Source organism: Periplaneta americana, chromosome 7, assembly GCF_040183065.1.
Source record: "Periplaneta americana isolate PAMFEO1 chromosome 7, P.americana_PAMFEO1_priV1, whole genome shotgun sequence".
NCBI lineage: Eukaryota > Metazoa > Arthropoda > Insecta > Blattodea > Blattidae > Periplaneta > Periplaneta americana.
In genome coordinates this window covers 25,064,634-25,088,664 of record NC_091123.1, presented here as the reverse complement: position 1 = coordinate 25,088,664, position 24,031 = coordinate 25,064,634, and the positions used below count along the sequence as shown (strand labels likewise).

Sequence of the window (24,031 nt, the reverse complement as noted above, 5' to 3'; positions counted from 1 at the left end):
AAACAATTTCTGTTGAGCGGTACTATGTCGAGACGTGACAAAATTGTTACTTTTGAGAACACCATGCCAAAATGTCACAAATTAGTTATTGTAGATCATACAGTTGATTATTGTTGAGCGTACTACCACAGTCTATTATATACAGTCACGAAGCTTGAGTTTTGAGGGTGCTAGAAACAATAGACTGCGACGGTAGTATTTTGCATTGCCTGTAATGAGGCGATATTAGCGATCCCAGTGGTGAGCAACTATCTAATGTTTGCATATTTACTACGTATTTAGCTTCGCGACATTATATACTAGACTGCGGTAATAGAGTATATTGAAGAGTCACTAACTAATTTATTTTGAGCCCATCATGTCAAAGTACCAAAAACAATTTCTGTTGAGCGGTACTATGTCGAGACGTGACAAAATTGTTACTGTTGAGAACACCATGCCAAAATGTCACAAATTAGTTACTGTTGAGAAGTGACAACTAGTTATTGCTGGGCATACCTGTCAGCCGGCTTGAGCGAGCCCTCGCGGCTGCCCTTGCCCACGACGTGCACCTTGGAGGAGGAGTAGGTCTTGCCCATGCAGTTGACGGCCTCGCACGTGTAAGTGCCCAGTGACGTGGGGTCATCGGGGTTGGCGGTGAGAGCGAACACGTCGCCCGCCTTGATCTCCTGGCCGTCCTTGTACCAGTGCAGCACTGGCGTCGGCACGCCCACCACCTTGCACTCCAGCGACACGGTGCCCTGCTCCGTCAGCAGGGCCTGCAACTCCTCCAGGAACTCCGGCGCCTTGTACGCCTTCGGCACTGAACACAAAACATGAGTATTTTCATTTTGTATGACTTGAGGCTTTCCCGGCGTTTGATATAGAATAACTCTTCTCGGGTTCTCAACCAGGTGAGTTGCAGGAAGCTAATCTCCAACTCCCCTGGCTGAGAACCCGAGAAGAGTTATTCTATATTTTCATTTTCTTGGCGGTTTAAACCGATAAGCAGAAATACAATAGGTTTGGAATGAATTGGGCCGTCTATTGCTAATCTTATAATGTAAAGGGACATCATTTTAATTTTACTAACATTTTTAATATTAACCTGGCTATACCTTTGGCTTAAAGGTTTTGAACCGGAAACACCCTTTGATACCCCCTTCCACTGGAGTTCGATGATACTGGCGTAAGATACAAACAAATCACTTTACTAGGTATAGGAGGGATGAAAAGTAGTTCATCCATTTACGTAAACTAGGAAATATCGCGATTTTGAGTTTGATCATTTTCATTAGGTTTTTCTTTAATCAAAATACAGTAAAATATTAACAATAAGTGTTTTTACTCTCAAACTGAGCTGTCCGTTCGGACGTATTCATTATGCAGTGCATATTATACTCTCTACAGCACATTAGTGTACAATATAGAGAATGAAGTTAAATTGAAAAATAATCATAATATGGATATTTAAATTTGAAAATGATGGCCGTTCATTTCGATACAGGTTTCAGTTCTTTTTTGCATATTATCGCACTATATACTATTGTACCTAATTCCAATTACCAGTTTCGTCCTTCGTACTAGTAACTCATGTTGAAATAATTCTGTACCTACCATATAAAAGAGCACCTTACGTACTGTAAATTCAATCTTCACTTCTGCCGGATCCGAAAAGATAAAATTACTCAGACATGCTATCTACTGTTCGTACAAGTGGTTATGTCGTAGAAAGGGAAGAAATCACGTGACAGTTATACTTAACAAGGCCCTTTTATTTAAGTTATTTTAAACAGTTGTATAATATTACGTAGACGTCCAATTCCTAACAGAAATTAATGTTCTGAGAAAGGGGCTAAGACAGCCCAGCCACTAGCTGGCGAATAAAAGCTGGTGGGGGGAACCGGGATACGATGTAGGCAAATGGACGACAGACCTGTGCGAAAATGATTCAATATTGAAAGCTCTTTCGTCACTGGAAAACGCGAACATATTTTTGGAACGTACTGTTTACTATGACCGTAAGGCTACTATGACTGTGTATGCAGTCTTGGATCTGTGTGGAGGACGGTTGAACTTCATTAGTAGAAGGGGTGGGAGTGAAGTACATCAGGTACAATAAAAATTGAAGTAAAAATAAAATGATGTCCCTGTATTTTTCTCTACGTTTCAGTCGATCTCTTTTAGTTGCACGTTCCGGATTTGTAGTTTGTTTATATTTCTTCTGGTTATCTGTGTTACTTTTGTTTTTCCGATATTGGTAGTACTTCCGAGCTGGATGTTTTGGACCTCGGTATGAATCCGTCACTGGAATATTAACCCTTAACTTGGCAAAGCTTCATTTCTCACACTAATTTATTAAACCTTGTCGGACCGTAAAGAAAACAACTATCGCAATGTCCATATTTTTATATGTTGTACAATATTATAGTATTGTGAAATTTTAATTTTCCTACCATTTTTTTCTATTATTCTATTAAAATTATAGCATATAGCCTATTAAGCTATTGCATTCTACAGAGTGATTTATATAGAACTGACACATTTCTTTCTTTAATTATTCCGTTGGAAATTCATTCAATGACCCAATTTTAGCATCAATTAAGCAGAATGTTCTGGAGTTTCGATTCCTTGTCACTAGATGCGCAGATGTTTATGTTTTATTCCTATTGTTGGCAGCACTGACCCAATTTTAGCACCAAATTAAGCAGAATGTTCTGGAGTTTCGATTCCTTGTCACTAGATGCGCAATGTTTATGTTTTATTCCTATTGTTGGCAGCACTAGATGCGCAGATGTTTATGTTTTATTCCTATTGTTGGAAGCTGTTTTCGACATTTTGTGTCAACGTGAAAATGCAGTACACATTAAATCAACGACTCTTCCTTGTGAAGCAATACTGGATTACGAATTCAATTACAGCTACTCAAAGGGCATACCAGAGAGAATTTGGTGTTCGCAATCCTCCCAAAAGAAACACAATACTGGGACTGGTAAACAAATTGGAAACAACTGGATCTCTGGTGAGTGAAAAGGGCAAGCATCGTTCATCTAGGCTTCCCACGGTTGTTGTTGACGTAAGAGCAGTCACCCAAAAAATCATTAAGACGTTTGTCGCAGGAGACAGGGTACACCTACTCAATGTGTCAAAGAGCTGCGAAAAGTGCAGGCCTAAAGCCATATAGGGTTTCGATTGTTTCTTTGACGACCGAATAATTTCCAGGAACCTGTGGCCACCGAGATCTCCGGATATGACAACGCCGGACTTCTTTCTATGGGGTTACTTAAAAGACAGGGTTTACGCCACACGTCCCCAGACATTGGACGATCTGAAGCACAACATCACACAGGAGATTCAAGCTATTGACAACAGAGTCCTCCAACGAGTGGCCAGTAACATGGAACGACGTGTTGAGTTGTGCCTTATGCAGGATGGAGGACATTTTCAACATTTGCTATAGAGGTAAATAATCTCCCAAAATTCCTCTACATTTTAGGTATAATAAGTTGTCGCTAGTACAATTCGTTTTGAAACAATTAATGAAAGAAATGTGTCAGTTCTATATAAATCACTCTGTATAAGATATATTGTCAATTTAAAGGTTAATCTATACTAATAATCAGGGAACGGATTTATATGGACTAAAAATATATGAAATATGTAAATATATATGTAGTTATTTTTACCAAAATATGGAATTAAATATGGATTTTTACCAAAATATGGAATTAAATATGGACTTAAAATTATAAAAAAATGACTATGTACGTTAAATATTGGTACATTTTAATCAAACTAAACAAAAAATATAATGGACGTACCTTATCTTCCAATGTAGTTTCAACAAAACACAATTTTTATTGTCTGTTACCATAACAATAGGTTACAAACATTTATTTCAAGTGCTGAAAAGTGAATCTTCTTCTATTGTCTCTGAGGATAGATTTATACTGACTAAAAGAGCGTTCGACGTCACAAGAAGTAACTGGTACATAATTCAATTTCACAATGTCTGCTGGGGATAAGTCCAAGTTAATCTTCACTGTTGATTCACCACTCATCACAGCAACAACCTTTTGTAGTTCTTCATATCCAGGGTTTTTTGAAAGTACAGTGTCCACCTTAGCTCTTACTGCATCTGCAACTTTACCTCTACCACGATTCAGTTGTTCCACAGTACTATTTATAATTTCAAAACTTTCAGATAGTGAAAGGTGCCTATTTTGGAGACTTTTGAGCGTTTTTATGATGCATGAAAATGTATGCTGAATGTGAGCTAAGTCATTCTTCACACTTATGTCACAGGTAACTGTTTTCGCAGTATCAATTGAGACTGCATCTTCAGAGTCCAATGCAAGGAGAACATTGTTAATAGAGTCTATATGTTCGGCATAATATTCAACTGCTTCTAGCCATGTACCCCATCTAGTTAAAATTGGCTTTGGTGGCAATGGAATTTCAGGGTACATTTCTTTCAACACGTTAACTCTACTGGGAGCTTTGAGAAATACTTTTTTCACTGATGAAATCAACAAATCTACTTTAGGGAAATTGTCTCTGACCACTTCTGCCACACGATGAAATGCATGCGCCACACAAGTAAAATGAGTCAATTTAGGATATACAACAGATAATGCTTGTCCAGCTTTGACCATATAAGGGGCAGCATCGCTAATAAAGAATAACACATTATCGTACATAATACCCTTTGGCCACAGGATACCCATAGCTTCGTTGAACAGTTTAACTATAGTTTTGTTATTGCACTTTTCTAGAACATCACAATGTAAAAGAATTCGTTCAGAATATTGTTCACTTAACAAACCGATAACTACATTACCAACAAGTCTACCTTCTTTGTCGGGAGTCTCATCAATGGAAACCCAAATTGAACTATCTTTAATTTCATCTCTTATCTTCTGTATTGTCTCATCGTAGATGGATGGAGCATACGTCTTCCTAAGTGTTGACTCATCCGGGATTGTATGTTGAGTATATTTTTCAAGGAATTCCCTGAAGACCTTATTCTTTAGTTTGTAGAGAGGAATATCAGCAGAGATGAGAGAACGGCACAGGTCGATGTTAAACTCAGATCTTACATTCGATGTTGTTGGTTGTGTTAAAAACAATTGTCTCTGCTTGGAATTTAGTTGTTTGTTGGCCTGATGTTTACTAGTTGTAATGTGTTGTTGCACCAGGAACTTTTGTGTAGATGATACTGCACACTGACACAAATTACAAAATAATATTTTATTGTCAGTTGATAAACCATCTTCTTTAAATTCTGAAATGTAACTTGTTAGTTTTGATTTTAAATTGACTGAATGACGTACTTTTGGCATATTTACCGTCTTTATAGTATGATTTACAAAACTGAACCTATGTGTACTCTGACTGGCATTTAACTGTTGAGCTGCACAACTGAAGTCTGTTAAAAATTTTAAATTAAATTAATACAGTTTTGTAACTTACTTTCCCATTGTTGATAGGACTGCTAATTTTCAAATAACTCTGATGTTAAAGGGATTACTGAACATGTGTTTAAATCTCTATTGTTGAAATGTATTTTTAAAAGTTAATGGAATTTTGTTTTGTTTTATTGTTAAACCTAATATAATATGGACTGTTTTATATGAAATATGGAAAATATATGGAAATTAACGAAAATATGTACTAAACTCTAAAATATGGAAAAATATGGAAAATAAAAGTAGGATTTTTCAACCCTACACATTGTGAAACATAAAGATAATGCAAAATATAAATTATATTAGCTTTATAAGTAAATATGTATTTACATATAAATCCTTTCCCTGCTAATAATAAATCTGTAACCGAAATTTTTCTGGTAATTTTCGATTTTCCAAAAATAATTGGTCCTAACATATATAATTAACCACCCTGAAACCGAAAATCGCTTTTTTGACATTTTTGTTTGTATGTCTGTGTGTATGTTTGTTACCTTTTCACGCGATAATGGCTAAACCGATTTATATGAAAATTGGAATGTAAATTAAGTTCGCTGTAACTTAGATTTTAGGCTATATGCCATTCAAAATACGTTATTTAAAAGGGGGGTTATAAGGGGGCCTGAATTAAATAAATCGAAATATCTCGCGTATTATTGATTTTTGTGAAATATGTTACATAACAAATGTTTCTTTAAAAATGATTTACAATAAGATTTACTCCTTGCAAAATTTTGATAGGACTGATATTTAATGAGATAAATGAGTTTTAAAATTAAAATACAATGGCATCTATGGCGGTGTAATGAAATGAAAACAAATGACTACGTCTATAAGAGGCCTTGGACAACAACAATCGAAAGCTATGAAAGATAGCCTACAGAGAATGTTTCTGTGTTTGTATGAAGTAATATCGGAAGTTAATTAACCAATTTGTATAATTATTATTTCACCATTGGAAAGTGTAGTTTCTCTAGATGGACATAATGCTATAATGTTATTACAGTAACTTTCGAGTGCTCTTTGGAACAAAATGATCCCATTTTAATTATTTAAATACAATTTAAATTAAGTAACATATTAAACGATTTATCCTTCTATCAAACACGAATCTTCCCTGGATCAAACGTCCTATTTTAAATATGTAATTACTTTATATTTATTTCTAACAGGTGCAGCGGAGCGCACGGGTACGGCTAGTATAGAATAAATTAATTAAACTTCATATAAACCAAAAGTACAAAGCTTTAGGCAGACTTTCCACGTAGGTTTAAAAAAAAATATATATTTTTTTTTCTTAACCACAACACAGAACGATCTTTCCTTTCATCGCTCCAACTCACAACTTGGTGCGGATTACAGAGTAGAAACACCAACTGCAGTGACTTTGAAAAAAAAAAAAAAAATTTTCAGCTAGATTGAGATTCTGGCCACTCTGCAGGGCGCTGTTGCGCTATGCTCAGTACACGTGTTTCCATAGGGTCGGTGACCAAACACTAGGTTTTGGAGCAGAACTGTTGTGCGTACCCAAAACGTTGAGGTGTGAGGAACAGGAGGTTCGCCCGCCAGGCCCCTCCGCCATGCAGGTCCAGCGGCCCCCATCCTCCACCATGACGGGGGCCACATCTACGCAGAAGAAGTTGCCCTCGTGCACGAAGTGGAATCGCTCCCCCTCCTGCAACTGCTCGTCGTTGCGGTGCCATGTCACCTGCAACACGACGTGCCATAAATAGCGGATGGATGTTGTTGAAATGCCATTAATTGTCTTTCAGCTTTTAACACAATAAGTCCACACCTGTGCGCTGTGGAGTAACGGTTAGCGCGTCTGGCCGCGAAACCAATGGCCCCAGTTCGAATCCTGGTCGGGGCAAGTTACCTGTTTTTTCCGGGGTTTTCCCTCAGTCCAATTTGAGCAAATGCTGGGTAACTTTCGGTGCTTGACCCCTGACTCATTTCACCGGCATTATCACCTTCATCTCATTTAGACGCTAAATAACCTGAGATGTTGATATAGCGTAGTAAAATAACATACTAAAAAAACATAGTAATTCATTTTGTGATATAACAAAAGAAGATAGGCAATTTTTATTATGTATTTTTTTATCATATTCTACCATTTTTGTCCAGTAGGTATTTATTGGGAGGGTCATTAGGTCATTTTCTCCCATTCTTATTGATTTTATAACATAAATTTCGTTTTATTTTCCAGCCACTTCATACAAATTATAGTTCCACTTATCCACTGATTAATCTTTGAGGAGCAAACTTTCAAAACCTGACATGTCCATTTTCAGAAAATGCTACAAATACGTGTCTCTGTAATAATAGAAGATTTTTCTATGGTGAAATTTTATATGACTCTGTAGTAAAAAAATATATATATATCTTTAATATTTCACCACAGAAAATATATTGTTCATTACAAAGATGTAAGGTTTGCTATCAGAAGTGTATTTTCTGAAAATGGTCATGTCAGGGTTTGAAAGTTTGCTCGTCATTTCACTTTGCTAAGAAAATACTTCGGTCTGTGATCACAGTAATCCGATAAGCTGACAGACAATGTGGCGGGGATGGATTTTACCGGGAAATACAAGAATTTACTACACTCTACTATTGTTGTTCAATTCTAAGCCCTCAAATACGTAAAATCCCAGCCTTGGAAGTTGTTTAAAATGTCCTTTTATGTCAGGACTGAGGAAAAAGATGGATGAGAGGGGAGACCAGAGGGAAAAGAAAAGGATTAAAAAATTGAACTTCTTATTAGTACTGATATGTTAAACAAATCCTACTTTAGGATGACCTTATACTGCAGTGTCATTGTTTGTAGTGGGATAAAATATAACTTCGTTGATGGTTTCAATTGAAGACCTCCCTGGCAAAAGAAACGTAACATCAAATTATTGAAATGTGTGACTTACAATAGATGGAAAAAATAATTTTTAACTATGGCTGAAAAACTTGTATCCTTGATTGGTCAAATGGTTGTGATAGTAAAATAGGTCTAATGAAATATGCCCCTCAAATCCTTTGTCTTTCTCCTGAAACATGAATTGGAGTTTTGTTGGTTACATCTTTATTCCCAGGAGGTCTTCAATTACTTCCTATTGACTGTAAACTGTGTATTGGATAAGTGCATGTACAACATATTATTGCCACACATTATATAATACATTAACGTTTTTATTACTTAAATTGTTATTATAGGCCATTTTCAATTGATGATTTGGAAAATTAACATTATTTTTAATTATTCATTCTTATTTTGTTTGTGAATTTGTATTAACTAAGGATATTTTTAATACAATAAAAGCAAAAACAAGAGAGTAATTTTCATATATTTTAAAAATTATCCCTTCTTCTGTGTTTATTACGTGTCCAAATACAGACCCTGCTTTTAATTTATTACCTTTTAACATTTTTTTTAACTTTTAGAATATTTTTATCTAAACGTAAGGATATTTTATTGGTTATTTTTCAGCTATTTTTAGGTCATTAATTTCCGCCCACTAGCCATAAATTTATACCGTGAAATGATGAAATGAAATGAAATGATTAGCCTAAAAATGTCCCGTTAAGGGCAATGGCCTCCTCCTATAGAGGGAGAGCTCTATTTGTCTCACGCGGTGAGCTACTCCGCGTAAGAGTGGAATTGTTCACTTGTTTCACATTCTGCACTGTTTGGTATTGTTCGCTTGTTTCTGTCGCACTGGTTTTAGTCGCTGTTCACTTGTCTTCTTACGTTTTTCCAGTCTTCCCTATGTCTTGCTCTGCTTGACCAATGGCTTCCTACTCGTTCACTGAAGAGGTCGGCCCATCTTCTTCTTGGTCTTCCGCGTGATCTCTTGCCAATGCGGGGATCCCATAGTGTGACTTTCTGCGTCCATCTTCCGTCTCTAAGTCGTGCGACATGGCCTCCCCACTTCCATTTGGTGTTGGTGGCTTGCAGTGCTGGATCTTTAATTGCTGACATCTTTTGTAGCACTTCGTTTGGAACTCTGTCCCTCAGTGATAAGCCTAGTATCTTTCTCAGCATCTTTCTTTGGCATATTTGGAGACTGTTACGAAGTTTGGCAGTAAGAGACCACGTCTGGCACCCATATAACAGTACAGGAGTTACCCAGGTCTCCAATATTTCTACTCTGAGTTTCTTGCTGAGTGTTCCCTCCAGTACGATGGACTTGAGACTCCAGAATGCCTTCCACGCGAGAGAAATCCTTCGTTTTATTTCCTTCTCTGTCTTCTGATGAAAGGAGACTAGCTGTCCTAGGTATACGTATTCAGACACGTATTGTAGTTCTGCACCATCAATTATTATGGGTGACTCCGGCCCGTTCGACATTACTTGTGTCTTGGTCATATTCATCAGGAGGCCTGCTGATTGTACCGTATACCGTACTACACCCAAACTGTTCAATCTTTCGTTTTCCTGTATTAGGAGATGTATCCAATCACGAAATTTTCTTCGCGTTGATTTTGCTTTTCTTCACATTAACCCATATAATTATTTCGAAAAATTTCGTTTGTACGTAGATATTGTTTATCTTGGAACGTTAACAATTAGTTCGAGTCGAATGTTTAGAAAATTACATTCTAAGAAAATGATAAATGAAACTAAAGGAAGCAATAAACTACATTACACTCATTGGTATTTGACTCAATTCTTCTGTTTTGACAAGAACGCGCCATATTACATCTTGAAGTACTTTCGTGGTACTCTAGCTCACTTTATTGTCAAATGTGCTGTTGAATTTATTTGCAGACCCTTTACAGCTCTGGACATGTTATGTATTACTTCATAGCAGCCTTCCAACATGACCGATCAGATGTACCGGAAGTCCCGCTTCCTGCGCCAAAAAATTACTTGAACCAGAATCTCTATGAAAATGCTATTTATATATTTTTAAACCGTCATTTAGTGCTTCAGTCGTATTCCTCTCCGTTGCTTACATACAAATTTATGTTTTATCGCAGTAGTCAGTTGTTTTTTCTTATCGACTAGTCTTTACAAGCATTCGCGTATGTCATAACTTTCACGTGACAAATTCTTGAAATCCCAATGCATATTTTATTTCTTCTTTTTTGCAATAGATACTTTTAATATTTCGCCTTCTACTGAGTTTCGTAGTCAGTTACGTGGTTTTAGACGTTTATAACACCCATCTAATAGGATACTCTTTTAATTTTTACTCTTTTATTATCTAAAGACGAAAGCAGATTCAATCTACAGAACGATGCGAATTTTCTGTACACTACACCATAATGGAAAAAATCCAAGCTACATATTTTCTAAGAAATTCCGTGTTATCATGTGTAGTAATAATATACTTTAAAAGTTATGGTGTTTCTTACACAGTATATTACATTAGTTTCCATATACTATTTTGACTAAATATTAATTGAGGTGTTCTCTGAAATAACAGCATAACGTACACTGGACTGCAAAAAACAAAAATGCCGAATCGAAGTCGCTATCGATTTGAAATATTATCGTATTACGAGGACTTCGCTTAGGAAACAATGGAAATAGAGATTCACAGAAGGCGTTGCATATAAATTCTATTGTGTAGTTAAATGTTTAAATTAGATTCAATTTTCAGTTATGTAACTGTATTTATAATAAAATTATATATATAATAAAATTGATACGTTTTATTAATACAATATGAAACGTAACTGGCCGTATATATCGACTGTAATAATGACAGCATCCATGATAAGGAAGGCTGTGGAATATCACATAAACTGCAGTTTCACTAATGTCGTGTATATTCTTATTAATGTTGTAAAATAAAAGTTTGTGAATAATTTAAAATCAATTCATATTAAATAATAACGTGAACATGTTATAAAAGTCGTACTTACATGTTTTGAAAAAACTAATCTCAGCAAATAGCTTCCACCTGGCCATGTTTGCTAAAGTCCTCGGAAAACGATATAGTGGCAATTTCTTATAGGCATTTCTTTTGCAGCCCAGTGTACGTTACGTCGTTTTTCCGTTTCCAGCATATATTGGAAAAAATCGTACACAGACAAATTACTAACTACATGAACGAACACAAACTAATCGACAAGTATCAATTTTGACCTGCTCACCCTTAAATTGAGAAATCTGCATTTGTCAGAGACTGCTGTGAGTTGGTTCGAATCCTACTTACGGGAAAGACAACAATGTGTTGTATCCGGGAATCGAAGCTCTTCCTGGCTTAACATAACATCAGGTATACCACAGGGTTCGGTACTCGGACCATTGTTGTTCACAATATATGTCAATGATATTACATCTCTTGTAAGGCATTGTAACTATCACTTGTATGCTGACGATCTTCAATGCTACATCTCTTCCCGCTTAGACCGAATAAATGACGCTATAGATAAATTGAACGAAGACATTGACTCGATTGTGACATGGACAAAGAAATTCCATCTTAATATCAATCCTGGAAAGACACAAGCAATTATATTAGGAAACAAACGGCAAACCAACGCTGTAAAGCACCTCGAAATTTCCCCCGTTAAAGTAAGTACAGTGCATATCCCTTTCAGTTCTTCGGTAAAAAAAAATCTTGGCATTCACATGGATAATAATCTCAACTGGGACACGAAAATCACAGAAACCCGCAGAAAAGTATATTCTATTATCCATGTGCTAAAAAGGATAAATGTTCATCTTCCCTCTTGCTTAAAAAAGTCCCTTGTGCAGACGCTTGTATTTCCCTATTTTGACTATGCTGACATTTTACTGACTGACCTTTCCAGCGACAACAAAACGAAACTTCAACGTGCTCATAACTTGTGTGTACGTTTTGTAAGCAATGTTCGTAAATATGATCATATTACTCCATCCCTGGAAACAATAAGTTGGCTTAAACTAGATAAGAAAAGAAATTTGCATTCACTTCTCCTTCTCTTCGAAATCTTGAACTCTTCTATTCCTTCGTACCTGTCGTCTCGCTTCACTTACCTTTCTTCCCACCACAATCTGAACACACGCTCTCGCCATGAAACAATACTAACAATACCATCCCATCGCACCTCCTCATACTCATCCTCTTTCACAATAGCCCTACCAAGACTCTGGAATTCGTTACCTGCTAGCATCAGGGACTGTCGAAATAAAATTGAATTCAAACGCAAACTTACTAGGCACTTGGCCAGTAATTGAGACTCGTTCAGACATGGTTTCTTGTAAATAGTTCTCTTAATCTACCACAAAATATTTCAATATCAGGTAATTTCATTACTATAGATTTTTGTTATTGTAGGTTTAATTTGTAATTCAGTAAATACAAAAATATTCTTTGTTCTTAACTTCTATGATAAAATGTCTAGCTTTCATTAATCAGGTAATCTTATCGTACTTTAATTTTTATTGTAATTGTAATTGTAAATTTAATGTTAATTGTAATTTTATTGTTCATATTATAGTTGTAATCCTCTGGTAGAGGAGCAGAGAAGGCCTGACGGCCTTATCTCTACCAGGTTAAATAAATAAATACTACTACTAATACTATATTGAATCCTTAGTAACATATTTCTGTCCTGACAAAATATTATTTCCCTCCAACAAACACAGTGCCTTCTAGAAACATATGAATGTCGTTCTGCGCAATGCTGTTATACCAGATCTAAAAAGTCTGATGCTTTCTAGACCTATCTAAAATTCAAGATTTTTAGTTAAGTTCTAGGTTTAGGAAACGCCTAAACCAATAACGAGTTATCGATATATTAAAATTTAGATAAGTAGATACCTAAAACGCATAGAAAATATATTTTCTTTAACCTTATCGGATTTATATTTATCTTTAACTTTCTGTTGTAACTAACATTATAGGGCTATTATCATGTATGTCCAGTTTATCTTCTGGTTGAGTGGAAGAGAAGGCCTCACGGCCTTAACTCTGCCAGAAAAAATAAGGCATTATTATTATTATTATTATTATTATTATTATTATTATTATTATTATTATTATTACTATTATTATTATCATTATTATAATACTTTATTTAAAAAACGTTTGGGCAAATTAAAATTACAGTACAGCTCCAAATAGAACTGGATAACTACATCCAAAAATTCTGGTATTGACAAAATCTCACTCTTACTTCTCTCTTTCCAATAATAATAATAATAATAATAATAATAATAATAATAATAATAATAATGATAATGATGATTATGATGTGTATACCAATTTCACAAAACAATTTCGGAATTCGTTGCAGGCTTTGGAAGAAACAGAGGCCTGAATTTACGAAATGCGTTACAAATTCTTTGCGTTGGGAAAGAAGATATAATTTGTGTGTTTACATTTCATTCGATGTCCTATTTACATAATGTGACATTTCAGATTGTAGAAATGAAAGCTACGAGGTGTATAGATCAGACAGACTTTCAGTGGCAACAAAAGACTGAATGGCCGGTAGTAACAACGCAAAAATATTTTCGCTTCCCAACGGTAGCTGATAGATTAAAGTCAATAGCCTGTTTTTTTCCATGCTTCTCGAACATACAAAGAAGTGGTTGTAACATATGTTGTAAGCATCTAAATTTCATTTTCTAAGCTCGTTTCCCAAAAAAGTAAAACGCCAAATCTTATTGCCAACATAAAAATTAGAAATGTTGAAATAGTAGAAGTTAATTCAGTTCTGTTAACTTGACTGTTTTAATAAATGCAAAAAAAGAAGTTAACAGAAAAACTGCTTTAGCTAAAGAAATCTTAGTAGCTAAAAGTATATCTATACTAATAATAAATCTGTAGCCGACATTTTTCTGGTAATTTTCGATTTTCCAAAAATAATTGGTTCTAACATATATAATTAACCACCCTGAAACCGAAAACCGCATTTTTGAAATTTTTGTTTGTATGCAAATCAAGATTTTCAGGTATAACTCCCTGTAAAGTTGATTTGAATAATTTCGAGGGAAAAATTGTTCCGGAGCCGGGTATCGAACCCGGGACCTTTGGTTTAACGTACCAACGCTCTACCACTGAACTACTCGGGAACTCTAACCGACACCGATCCAATTTTTCCCTCTATATCCACAGACCTCAAAGTGGGCTGACAACCGTCAAGCAACCAACTTCGAGTGCACACTAACTCCGTGTGACTTACATTGTGGTTTTCTGTTAACGAACAGTGACGTGTATTATGCAAATCAAGATTTTCAGGTATAACTCCCTGTAAAGTTGATTTGAATAATTTCGAGGGAAAAATTGTTCCGGAGCCGGGTATCGAACCCGGGACCTTTGGTTTAACGTACCAACGCTCTACCACTGAGCTACTCGGGAACTCTAACCGACACCGATCCAATTTTCCCCTCTATATCCACAGACCTCAAAGTGGGCTGACAACCGTCAAGCAACCAACTTCGAGTGCACACTAACTCCGTGTGACTTAAATTGTGGTTTTCTGTTGTCTGTATGTCTGGATGTTTGTTACCTTTTCACGCGATAATGGCTGAACCGATTTATATGAAAATTGGAATATAAATTAAGTTCGTTGTAACTTAGATTTTAGGCTATATGGCATTCGAAATACTTTATTTAAAAGGGGAGTTATAAGGGGGCCTGAATTAAATAAATCGAAATATCTCGCTTATTATTGATTTTTGTGAAAAATATTACATAACAAAGGTTTCTTTAAAATTGATTTCCGATAAGTTTTATTCTTTACAAAATTTTGATAGGACTGTTATTTAATGAGATAAATGAGTTTTAAAATTAAAATAACGCCATCTAAGACGGTGCAATGAATTAAGAACAAATGACTTCGTCTATAAGGGGCCTTGGGCAACAACAATCGAAACAGGGGCCTTGGACATCAACAATCGAAAGCTATTAAACATAGCCTACAGAGAATGTAGTAATATCAGAAGCTAAATTAACCGATTTGCATAATTAATTATTATTTCACCGTTGGAAAGTGTAGTTTCTCTAGATGGACATAATGCTATAATGTTATTACAGTAACGTCTGAGTAAATCGAGGACAGGTAAGATTAAAATAGCTTCATATGCACAGAAAATTTTATAGGCTATTTTGTACATTCGTTTTCTGTATTTCTTAAAATAATATTTATGTACACTCATTTTAATCTCAGAGAATTAACGAACAACGAGAGTGTATTGATTTAGTATGCAGTAATAGTACGTTAGCTTAGCAATCCATTATTTTATAATTCAAATTTTAACTATGCTCAATTGAATCGCGTTAAAATACATAAAATATATATGCAATAAATGCAATGCAAAAAAAATTGGGTAATGAGCGAAGCAGATTATCTTTCGCTGTTGTAAAAGTTGTTCCCTGGATCAAACGTCTTATTTTAATTATGTAATTACTTTACATTTATTTGTAACAGGTGCAGCGGAGCGCACGGGTACGGCTAGTTATGAAACAAGTTTATGATGTTATGGGTTACTTTGTGACACGAGTAAATTTTTAGGAATTGAGAGAAGCGAGTTTCCTAATTTTGACAAATGCAATAACTGTATAATATTATAAACGTGTTTGATAGCTTGTTTTTTGTACAACAAGTGGCTTGTGAATGCTGCAAAACTAAGTCCATAAGAAGTTCAAATAAAAATTGTTCAGATTTATTTTCAAGGAAGAATACCAGACATTTTGAAAGTTATTTGCTTCCATAATAGTGAAACATATTCTCTCTGAATGTTTTTATGTCAAATACTTTTCCTTGAACCTATTTATCTTCAGTTCTTGAGTTTCAATGCGAAAACGCAAGTAACAATGTTAGGACGATCAGCGAGTTTTTCATGTGGGAGTAGGCCTAATACAGTAGCTATTTCAGGTCATTGAGGATTGTAGGTGAGAGTTAAGAAAATGTCAAGTTTGTCATGCTTTGAACAAAAGACATAGAATCTTGATATAGCTGCTGCATGTTTCGTGAACTACCCTGAAATGTAGAGGGCAGAATCACTTTTTCCCACTAAGAGACCTACCTAAGGTGATCAAAAGACTAAGTTACAAAATCTTGTAGGTCTCTTATTTTATCAGCAAGTAATACCTTTTGATCTTTTCTTAAGAATTGTAATTTTTGCACTTCCTCCAGACGACACTGATCTACCAAATATTGCTGGATTAATTTCTGTGACTAATGAATGTGTGAGAAATGGTTATGAACAGCAATCCAAAACGGTACAAAATGAGGTAAAGTTTTTCTAGTGGGCTTGTTTTGTTGGCGTGGACACTGTACTGCAATTGTGATTCATCAGGGAAGAGGAAGTGATATATTTAATCAGATTACAGTGAGGGCTTAATTTGTCCCCCCCTTGTCTGCCATAGGCCTATTGAAAGGAGTTTTAACATCGCGATACTGAAAGCAGTTTTAACGTTGCTATGATGGAACTTCAATGCAACTACGTGGAAAAAGGCTACAATTTCGCTACTTCATAAAGAGCTTCAATCACGCTACGAGAGAACGAGCTTTAATATCGCTGTATTGAAAGGAGTTTTAACGTAGCGATACTGAAAGCAGTTTTAACGTCGCTACGATGGAACTTCAATGCAACTACGTGGAAAAATGCTCCAATTTCGCTACTTCATAAAGAGCTTGAATCACGTTACGAGAGAACGAGCTTTAATATCGCTGTATTGAAAGGAGCTTTAATGTCGCGATACTGAAAGCAGTTTTAACATCGATGGAACTTCAATGCAACTACGTGGAAAAAGGCTCCACTTTCGCTACTTCATAAAGAGCTTGAATCACGTTACGAGAGAACGAGCTTTAATATCGCTGTATTGAAAGGAGCTTTAATGTCGCGATACTGAAAGCAGTTTTAACATCGATGGAACTTCAATGCAACTACGTGGAAAAAGGCTCCAATTTCGCTACTTCATAAAGAGCTTCAATCACGCTACGGGAAAACGAGCTTTAATATCGCTGTATTGAAAGGAGCTTTAATGTCGCGATACTGAAAGCAGTTTTAACGTTGCTATGATGGAACTTCAATGCAACTACGTCGAAAAAGGCTACAATTTCGCTACTTCATAAAGAGTTTCAATCGAGCTACGAGAGAACGAGCTTTAATATCGCTGTATTGAAAGGAGCTTTAATGTCGCGATACTGAAAGCAGTTTTAACATCGATGGAACTTCAATGCAACTACGTGGAAAAAGGCTCCACTTTCGCTACTTCATAAAGAGCTTGAATCACGTTACGAGAGAACGAGCTTTAATATCGCTGTATTGAAAGGAGCTTTAATGTCGCGATACTGAAAGCAGTTTTAACATCGATGGAACTTCAATGCAACTACGTGGAAAAAGGCTCCAATTTCGCTACTTCATAAAGAGCTTCAATCACGCTACGGGAAAACGAGCTTTAATATCGCTGTATTGAAAGGAGCTTTAATGTCGCGATACTGAAAGCAGTTTTAACATCGATGGAACTTCAATGTAAGTAACTACGTGGAAAAAGGCTCCAATTTCGCTACTTCATAAAGAGCTTCAATCACGCTACGGGAAAACGAGCTTTAATATCGCTGTATTGAAAGGAGCTTTAATGTCGCGATACTGAAAGCAGTTTTAACATCGATGGAACTTCAATGCAACTACTTGGAAAAAGGCTCCAATTTCGCTACTTCGTAAAGAGCTTCAATCACGCTACGGGAAAACGAGCTTTGTAATGTTAGGTAGTTTGATATCATGGTCTATGAAGAAGCAGAGTAAAGTAAAACGCGAAGTGACAAGACAAAGCATTTAAAATTGATTGATTGATCGATTATTCTTTATATATCATATTATACCTTATTATTAATAGAATAAAAATAGATGGCTCTACTACAGCAGTAACGCTAGAGGTTGCCCTTTCTGAATCAAGTCCGTTGCTCTTGCACGTGAGCTATAACAAAAAGAAACAAATGACTACATAATAGTAGTAGAGACTTAACATGAATTTGTCTTTGTATTTATTAAATGTCCTATTAAAAATACACGTAAATATTTCGTCAAGAAGGAAAATTGCCCGTAGCCATAGTTACGTGTAACCACGTCATTTTGTAGACGTCGGTCAAGTCTTGGCGGGAGATATGAAAACTCTGAAGTGAAGGTTGTGACAAGCGGGAGTGGATGTCTTCATTGTAACTCAGCTGGGCAATATAACGCAAAAGCGCGGGCGCGAAACTATAAAAAGCGCAGACGTAGTGACGTCACAGAACCAAGTTATAAAATAAACTTTGCAAGTACATCCTGGGAACTAAAACGTCAACAAAGTATTTCCTGCGATATTATTGCAGACAGGGAATACGCTTTCCAAGGGAAGATATGTAGTTCAGGATCTATCTCCAAATCCCTGGCGCTCAAGTATGACAACTTTTGAAAAAAGAAACTAGCCAGTAAGAAATAGAATAGTTACAAAGGTCACATAGGTCGATATCCCATTGTCTTCGCGCAGGTTTCACAGGACTAGCGGAGATTCAGCTGAGTATTGGCTACCAAGCCTATCAATCGTCCCTGTGGTCTATATATTATTTTAAGTTATGTTTTATTTAACGACGCTCGCAACTGCCGAGGTTATATCAGCGTCGCCGGTGTGTCGGAATTTTGTCACGCAGGAGTTCTTTTATATGCCAGTAAATCTACTGACATGAGCCTGTCGCATTTAAACATACTTAAATGCCATTGACCTATACCGGGTTCGAACCACACATAAATGCCGCGAAACCAGGTGGCCCGGGTTCGATTCTCGGTTGGGGCAAGTTACCTGGTTGAGGTTTTTTCTGGGGGTTTTCCTCAACCCAATATGAGCAAATGCTGGATAACTATCGGTGCTGGACACAGGACTCATTTCACCGGCATTATCACCTTCAGCTCATTCAGACGCTAAATAACCTAAGATGTTGATAAAGCGTCGTAAAATAATCTACTAAAATAAAATAAATGTCTTCGACCTGTACCGAGATCGAACCCGCAACCTCGGGCACAGAAGGCCAGCACTCTACCGTCTGCGCCACCCAGACCGACCAGTCTATATTATCAGCCTGTTGCACAAGCGGTCCGGGTTCAAGTTTCGATAAACCTGTGATTTTTCACTGAAAAAAATCTATGAATAAACGAAAAATATTCGCAAGAAAATTCCTTAATTCAGAGAAGACAACTTAGTAGTAGTTGTAGTAGTGGTAATGGTAGTGGTGGTTGTGTAAAAAAATTGAATGGTTACACAAGATGCCCTGAGACACTTAATCCTCATTCCATACAAGAAGACTCCGCATGTCAACAAACATAACGCAAAATAGGCTAATTCTGAGCACCGATAGGTAGTTGGTCCTATGTTCGCGTCGGAAAATGAGGCATGCATAGACACGTGTAGAGCAATGACAGATGACTTGACATAACAAATAATTGATACAAATATGTTAGTTAAGTTAAAAGATATCCTCCTTACACGCCTTAAAGTCGAAAGAGGTCATGAAGGTAGACCTCATCACTAGAATCAGCTGGTGTGTTCAGCACCGTGCTACACGGCCTTATATTCCCAGGAAAGGCTCAAAACTCACTTTGATAGTAGCCGTCGAGGAAATTTACGGTAACAAAAAATCCAGCCACGATCCAGGACCTTCCAGCCCTTAGCTAATGGCTCTATTAACCAAGCTATCCAGCAGTAGTAGTGGTATTCTATTTAACGACGCTTTCAACTGTGGATGTTACTGAGAATTGAAATTCTTCGTAGGTGAGAAATAGTCGACAAATTTCACCTGGAGCCCTTTCTCAGGCTCAGGTTCTTTACATGCCGTAAATTTTTGACACGGAACCAATAGCTTCCCCCCCTCGCAATATAAGTCATGCTAAGGCTTCTATCACCTTTAAAAATCCATCGACCTCGGCCAGGTTTGACCAGCGCACCTCTGACCCAAGTTGTATCTGCTAGACCACCGACTACGACGATTCCTCTTAACAGGCAAGGTAAATTTTTCTTACGATTTCTATGAAATGAATAGAAGTTCGGGTGTGCTAGATATTTGTATATGTCGCCATCAATACGTAATGCCTCGTTTCAACTCTTCACCTGCCCAACATTTTGGCAGGGACCCCGCGCCAAGAATGCGGTGCTCACAACACTGCGGACTCAAAATAAAGCTGTCTCACCTCTTGGGGGTCCGCTTCCTAAGGACACCCGGCTTACAAGTGCGAAAGATACGCACTGCTGACACCACTAATTGTCGTTGTCTGTACCCGACTTCCTACTCCCACCCCCTACATCTCTGTTCGACTAGGAATCGACGTATATCTGAAGTCAATCTACATCATATTCTCTTAACCCTTAAATTGGCAAAGCTTCATTTCTCACACTAGTTTATTAAACCTTGTCGGACCGTAAAGAAAACAACTACCGCAACCATATTTTATATGTTGTACAATATTATAGTATTGTGAAATTTCAATTTTCCTACCAATTTTTTTCTTTTGTTCTATTAAAATTATAGCATATAGCCTATTAACCTGTTGTATCCTATAGGATACTTTGTCAATTTACGGGTTAACTTTAAAGACCCAGGAAAGATTATTTCGTTTTCACATAAACTTCTCTTTCAATTGTTTTACTCTTGTTGATATGTAATAGTAATATACGTTACAAGAGCGGTATGTTGACGTTTTCATGTTCGAGGAAAAGATTGAAAAAGCGAAACGTAGTTGAGCTTTTTTAATTTTCGAGAACATGAAAACAAACATACCGCTCGTGTATCGTACATTATTTTGTGCGAAGATCGTTTATTACGTACCTGAAAGACGAATTTCTAATTAGTTGCAATGAAATCTCCATCTTGGTTTCTGTTTAATGACGGCAACTTTAGAAAACAAATATATCTATACTCCAGCAGGCCGTGATATACGTCTGTCTTTTTTTTCCCCCAGTCTATAAATGCGAACTTAAAACAAACGGTAAGGTTATGTAATGATTTATTTTTCATTTTAATATTTTAACAATATTATTTATATAACATATTGCAGTAATAACATCGGCATCTGGAATCTCGTTGATTTTTTCACGGCTTCCTTAATGTTACTTGTATCAGGAATGCAATACGTTTCGTGGAGTAGTAGACTTTACTTAATTTTTGCAAATATTTAAAAACAATAATTAACATTGCAATTTAGGTGAAATTGCAGTGGTAATTTTCCAATTTATAATTATTACTATGTTAAACGTCTCTAAAAATAATATGTTAAAAGCCTAAAGCAGTAAAATGAATGTCGCGCTTAAGCGGTAAGAAGAGGGAAATTGTTATGTGTGTTACGTTGGGAATACTGAATGTGGTATTTCACACTTACCGGGTATTGGTTCTGTGCGGAAAACAAGCAAATACGCACGATCTCGCACAAAATTTTTGAGCGACTTAATGCCTTTTTGCCCTTATGATTATATGAAAGTTCCAGCTCACTGGAAAGATTCAGAACTCTAAATGGATTGAAGTATGGACCCTGCAAAAGGTACCGCCACTTACGAAACTTATTTCCGAAGACATTCTGAGCAAATGATGTCGTATAAACATGTGTCCTAATCTCGATATTTTCCAAATTACACTAATTTGAAGGTTGTAATAAAATATATGTTTTCTTTAGTTTTAAGGATAAAGTAATATTACAAATAGAGAATGAACAATTCAGAACTAACATTTGTTAATTGGCTAGTATTCTGAAGCAAAAAATGTGTTGTTGATTTCTTTGTACAGATTTTGTTGTTCAATTTTTAATTAAAATTACATCATCCTTACGCACTTATCACAAAAACTGTTACAAATCATACGACTTTAGGAACTTGATTCTTTTGATTTTAATTATGCATCCTAATGTACAGTCTCAGTGAAACATACAGCAGAGTCCGTATAGGTCATTTTCTATCTGATGCTTTTCCAATTCACTGCGGGCTAAAGCAGGGAGATGCACTGTCACCTTTACTTTTTAACTTCGCTCTAGAATATGCCATTAGGAAAGTTCAGGATAACAGAGAGGGTTTGGAATTGAACGGGTTACATCAGCTTCTTGTCTATGCAGATGACGTGAATATGTTAGGAGAAAATACACAAACGATTTGGGAAAACACGGGAATTTTACTTGAAGCAAGTAAAGCGATCGGTTTGGAAGTAAATCCTGAAAAGACAAAGTATATGATTATGTCTCGTGACCAGAATATTGTACGAAATGGAAATATAAAAATTGGAGATTTATCCTTCGAAGAGGTGGAAAAATTCAAATATCTTGGAGCAACAGTAACAAATATAAATGACACTCGGGAGGAAATTAAACGCAGAATAAATATGGGAAATGCCTGTTATTATTCGGTTGAGAAGCTCTTATCATCCAGTTTGCTGTCCAAAAATCTGAAAGTTAGAATTTATAAAACAGTTATATTACCGATTGTTCTGTATGGTTGTGAAACTTGGACTCTCACTCTGAGAGAGGAACATAGGTTAAAGGTGTTTGAGAATAAGGTGCTTAGGAAAATATTTGGGGCTAAGCGGGATGAAGTTACAGGAGAATGGAGAAAGTTACACAACACAGAACTGCACGCATTGTATTCTTCACCTAACATAATTAGAACATTAAATCCAGACGATTGAGATGGGCAGGGCATGTAGCACGTATGGGCGAATCCAGAAATGCATATAGAGTGTTAGTTGGGAGGCCGGAGGGAAAAAGACCTTTGGGGAGGCCGAGACGTAGATGGGAGGATAATATTAAAATGGATTTGAGGGAGGTGGGGAGTGATGATAGAGACTGGATTAATCTTGCTCAGGATAGGGACCGATGGCGGGCTTATGTGAGGGCGGCAATGAACCTTCGGGTTCCTTAAAAGCCATTTGTAAGTAAGTAAGTAATGTACAGTCTTAAAGAATTTACAAGAGTGGCGTTATTTGTAACAATTTTTATGATAAGTGCTTAGGAAAAATGTAATGTTGTAATTAAAAATCGAAAAAAAAAAATCTGTACGAAGAAACTATGGAATTAACAACACATTTTTAGCTTCATAATACTAGCTAATTAAAGAAATGATACTTTTGAACAGTTAATTCTTTAACTTTAATATTCTTTCACACTTAAAACTAAAGTATGATTGTATTTTTACAAACAACTTCAAATTAGTGTAACTGTGAAAATATTGACAGTAGAATCCATGTTTGTATGACTTTTTTGCTCAAATTGCCTTTGAAAATATGCTCCGTAAGTGCCGGTAACTCCTCGTGAATCACCCTGTATATCTAAGAAGAGTGAAGTCTGTGAAATAACACAACGCACTCAGTTCTTTAATGTATCAAGTTCGTACTTCTTTTTTACATTTTCACTGAAAGATCTAGGGTATCAAAATTTGATTCTAGATATCCTAAGAAATTATACGTGAGAAAAGCTGCAGATTACTTCAATTTCTCTTGCAACTTCGATCGCAAAGATGCTTCAACATTCCTATTTAGTCATACAACTTTAATAATGTTATGACTTTCTTTTTTAAAAAGCATCGTTAAATAAAATATAGCTGCTAAACAATATTTCACGGCAATAAAATTAACTTAATGAAACAGTTTAGATTGCTGCCAGCTACATTCTGCAATGTACTGTAACTATGAGTTAAAAT

The 24,031-nt window shown here is 36.1% G+C and overlaps 1 protein-coding gene across 5 annotated transcripts in view; it reads right to left on the bottom strand.

The window, feature by feature from the left end:
• Positions 1-24,031, bottom strand: part of LOC138702989 (titin homolog) — a 914,774-nt gene that overhangs the window by 786,248 nt on the left and 104,495 nt on the right. For all 5 annotated transcript variants that reach the window (XM_069830459.1, XM_069830463.1, XM_069830460.1 and 2 more), the window contains 2 exons: positions 6,975-7,155; positions 499-802 (listed from right to left, as the gene is read on the bottom strand). In XM_069830459.1, coding sequence (XP_069686560.1) covers positions 499-802; positions 6,975-7,155 — 485 coding nt within the window. The remainder of the gene's footprint in view (positions 1-498; positions 803-6,974; positions 7,156-24,031) is intronic.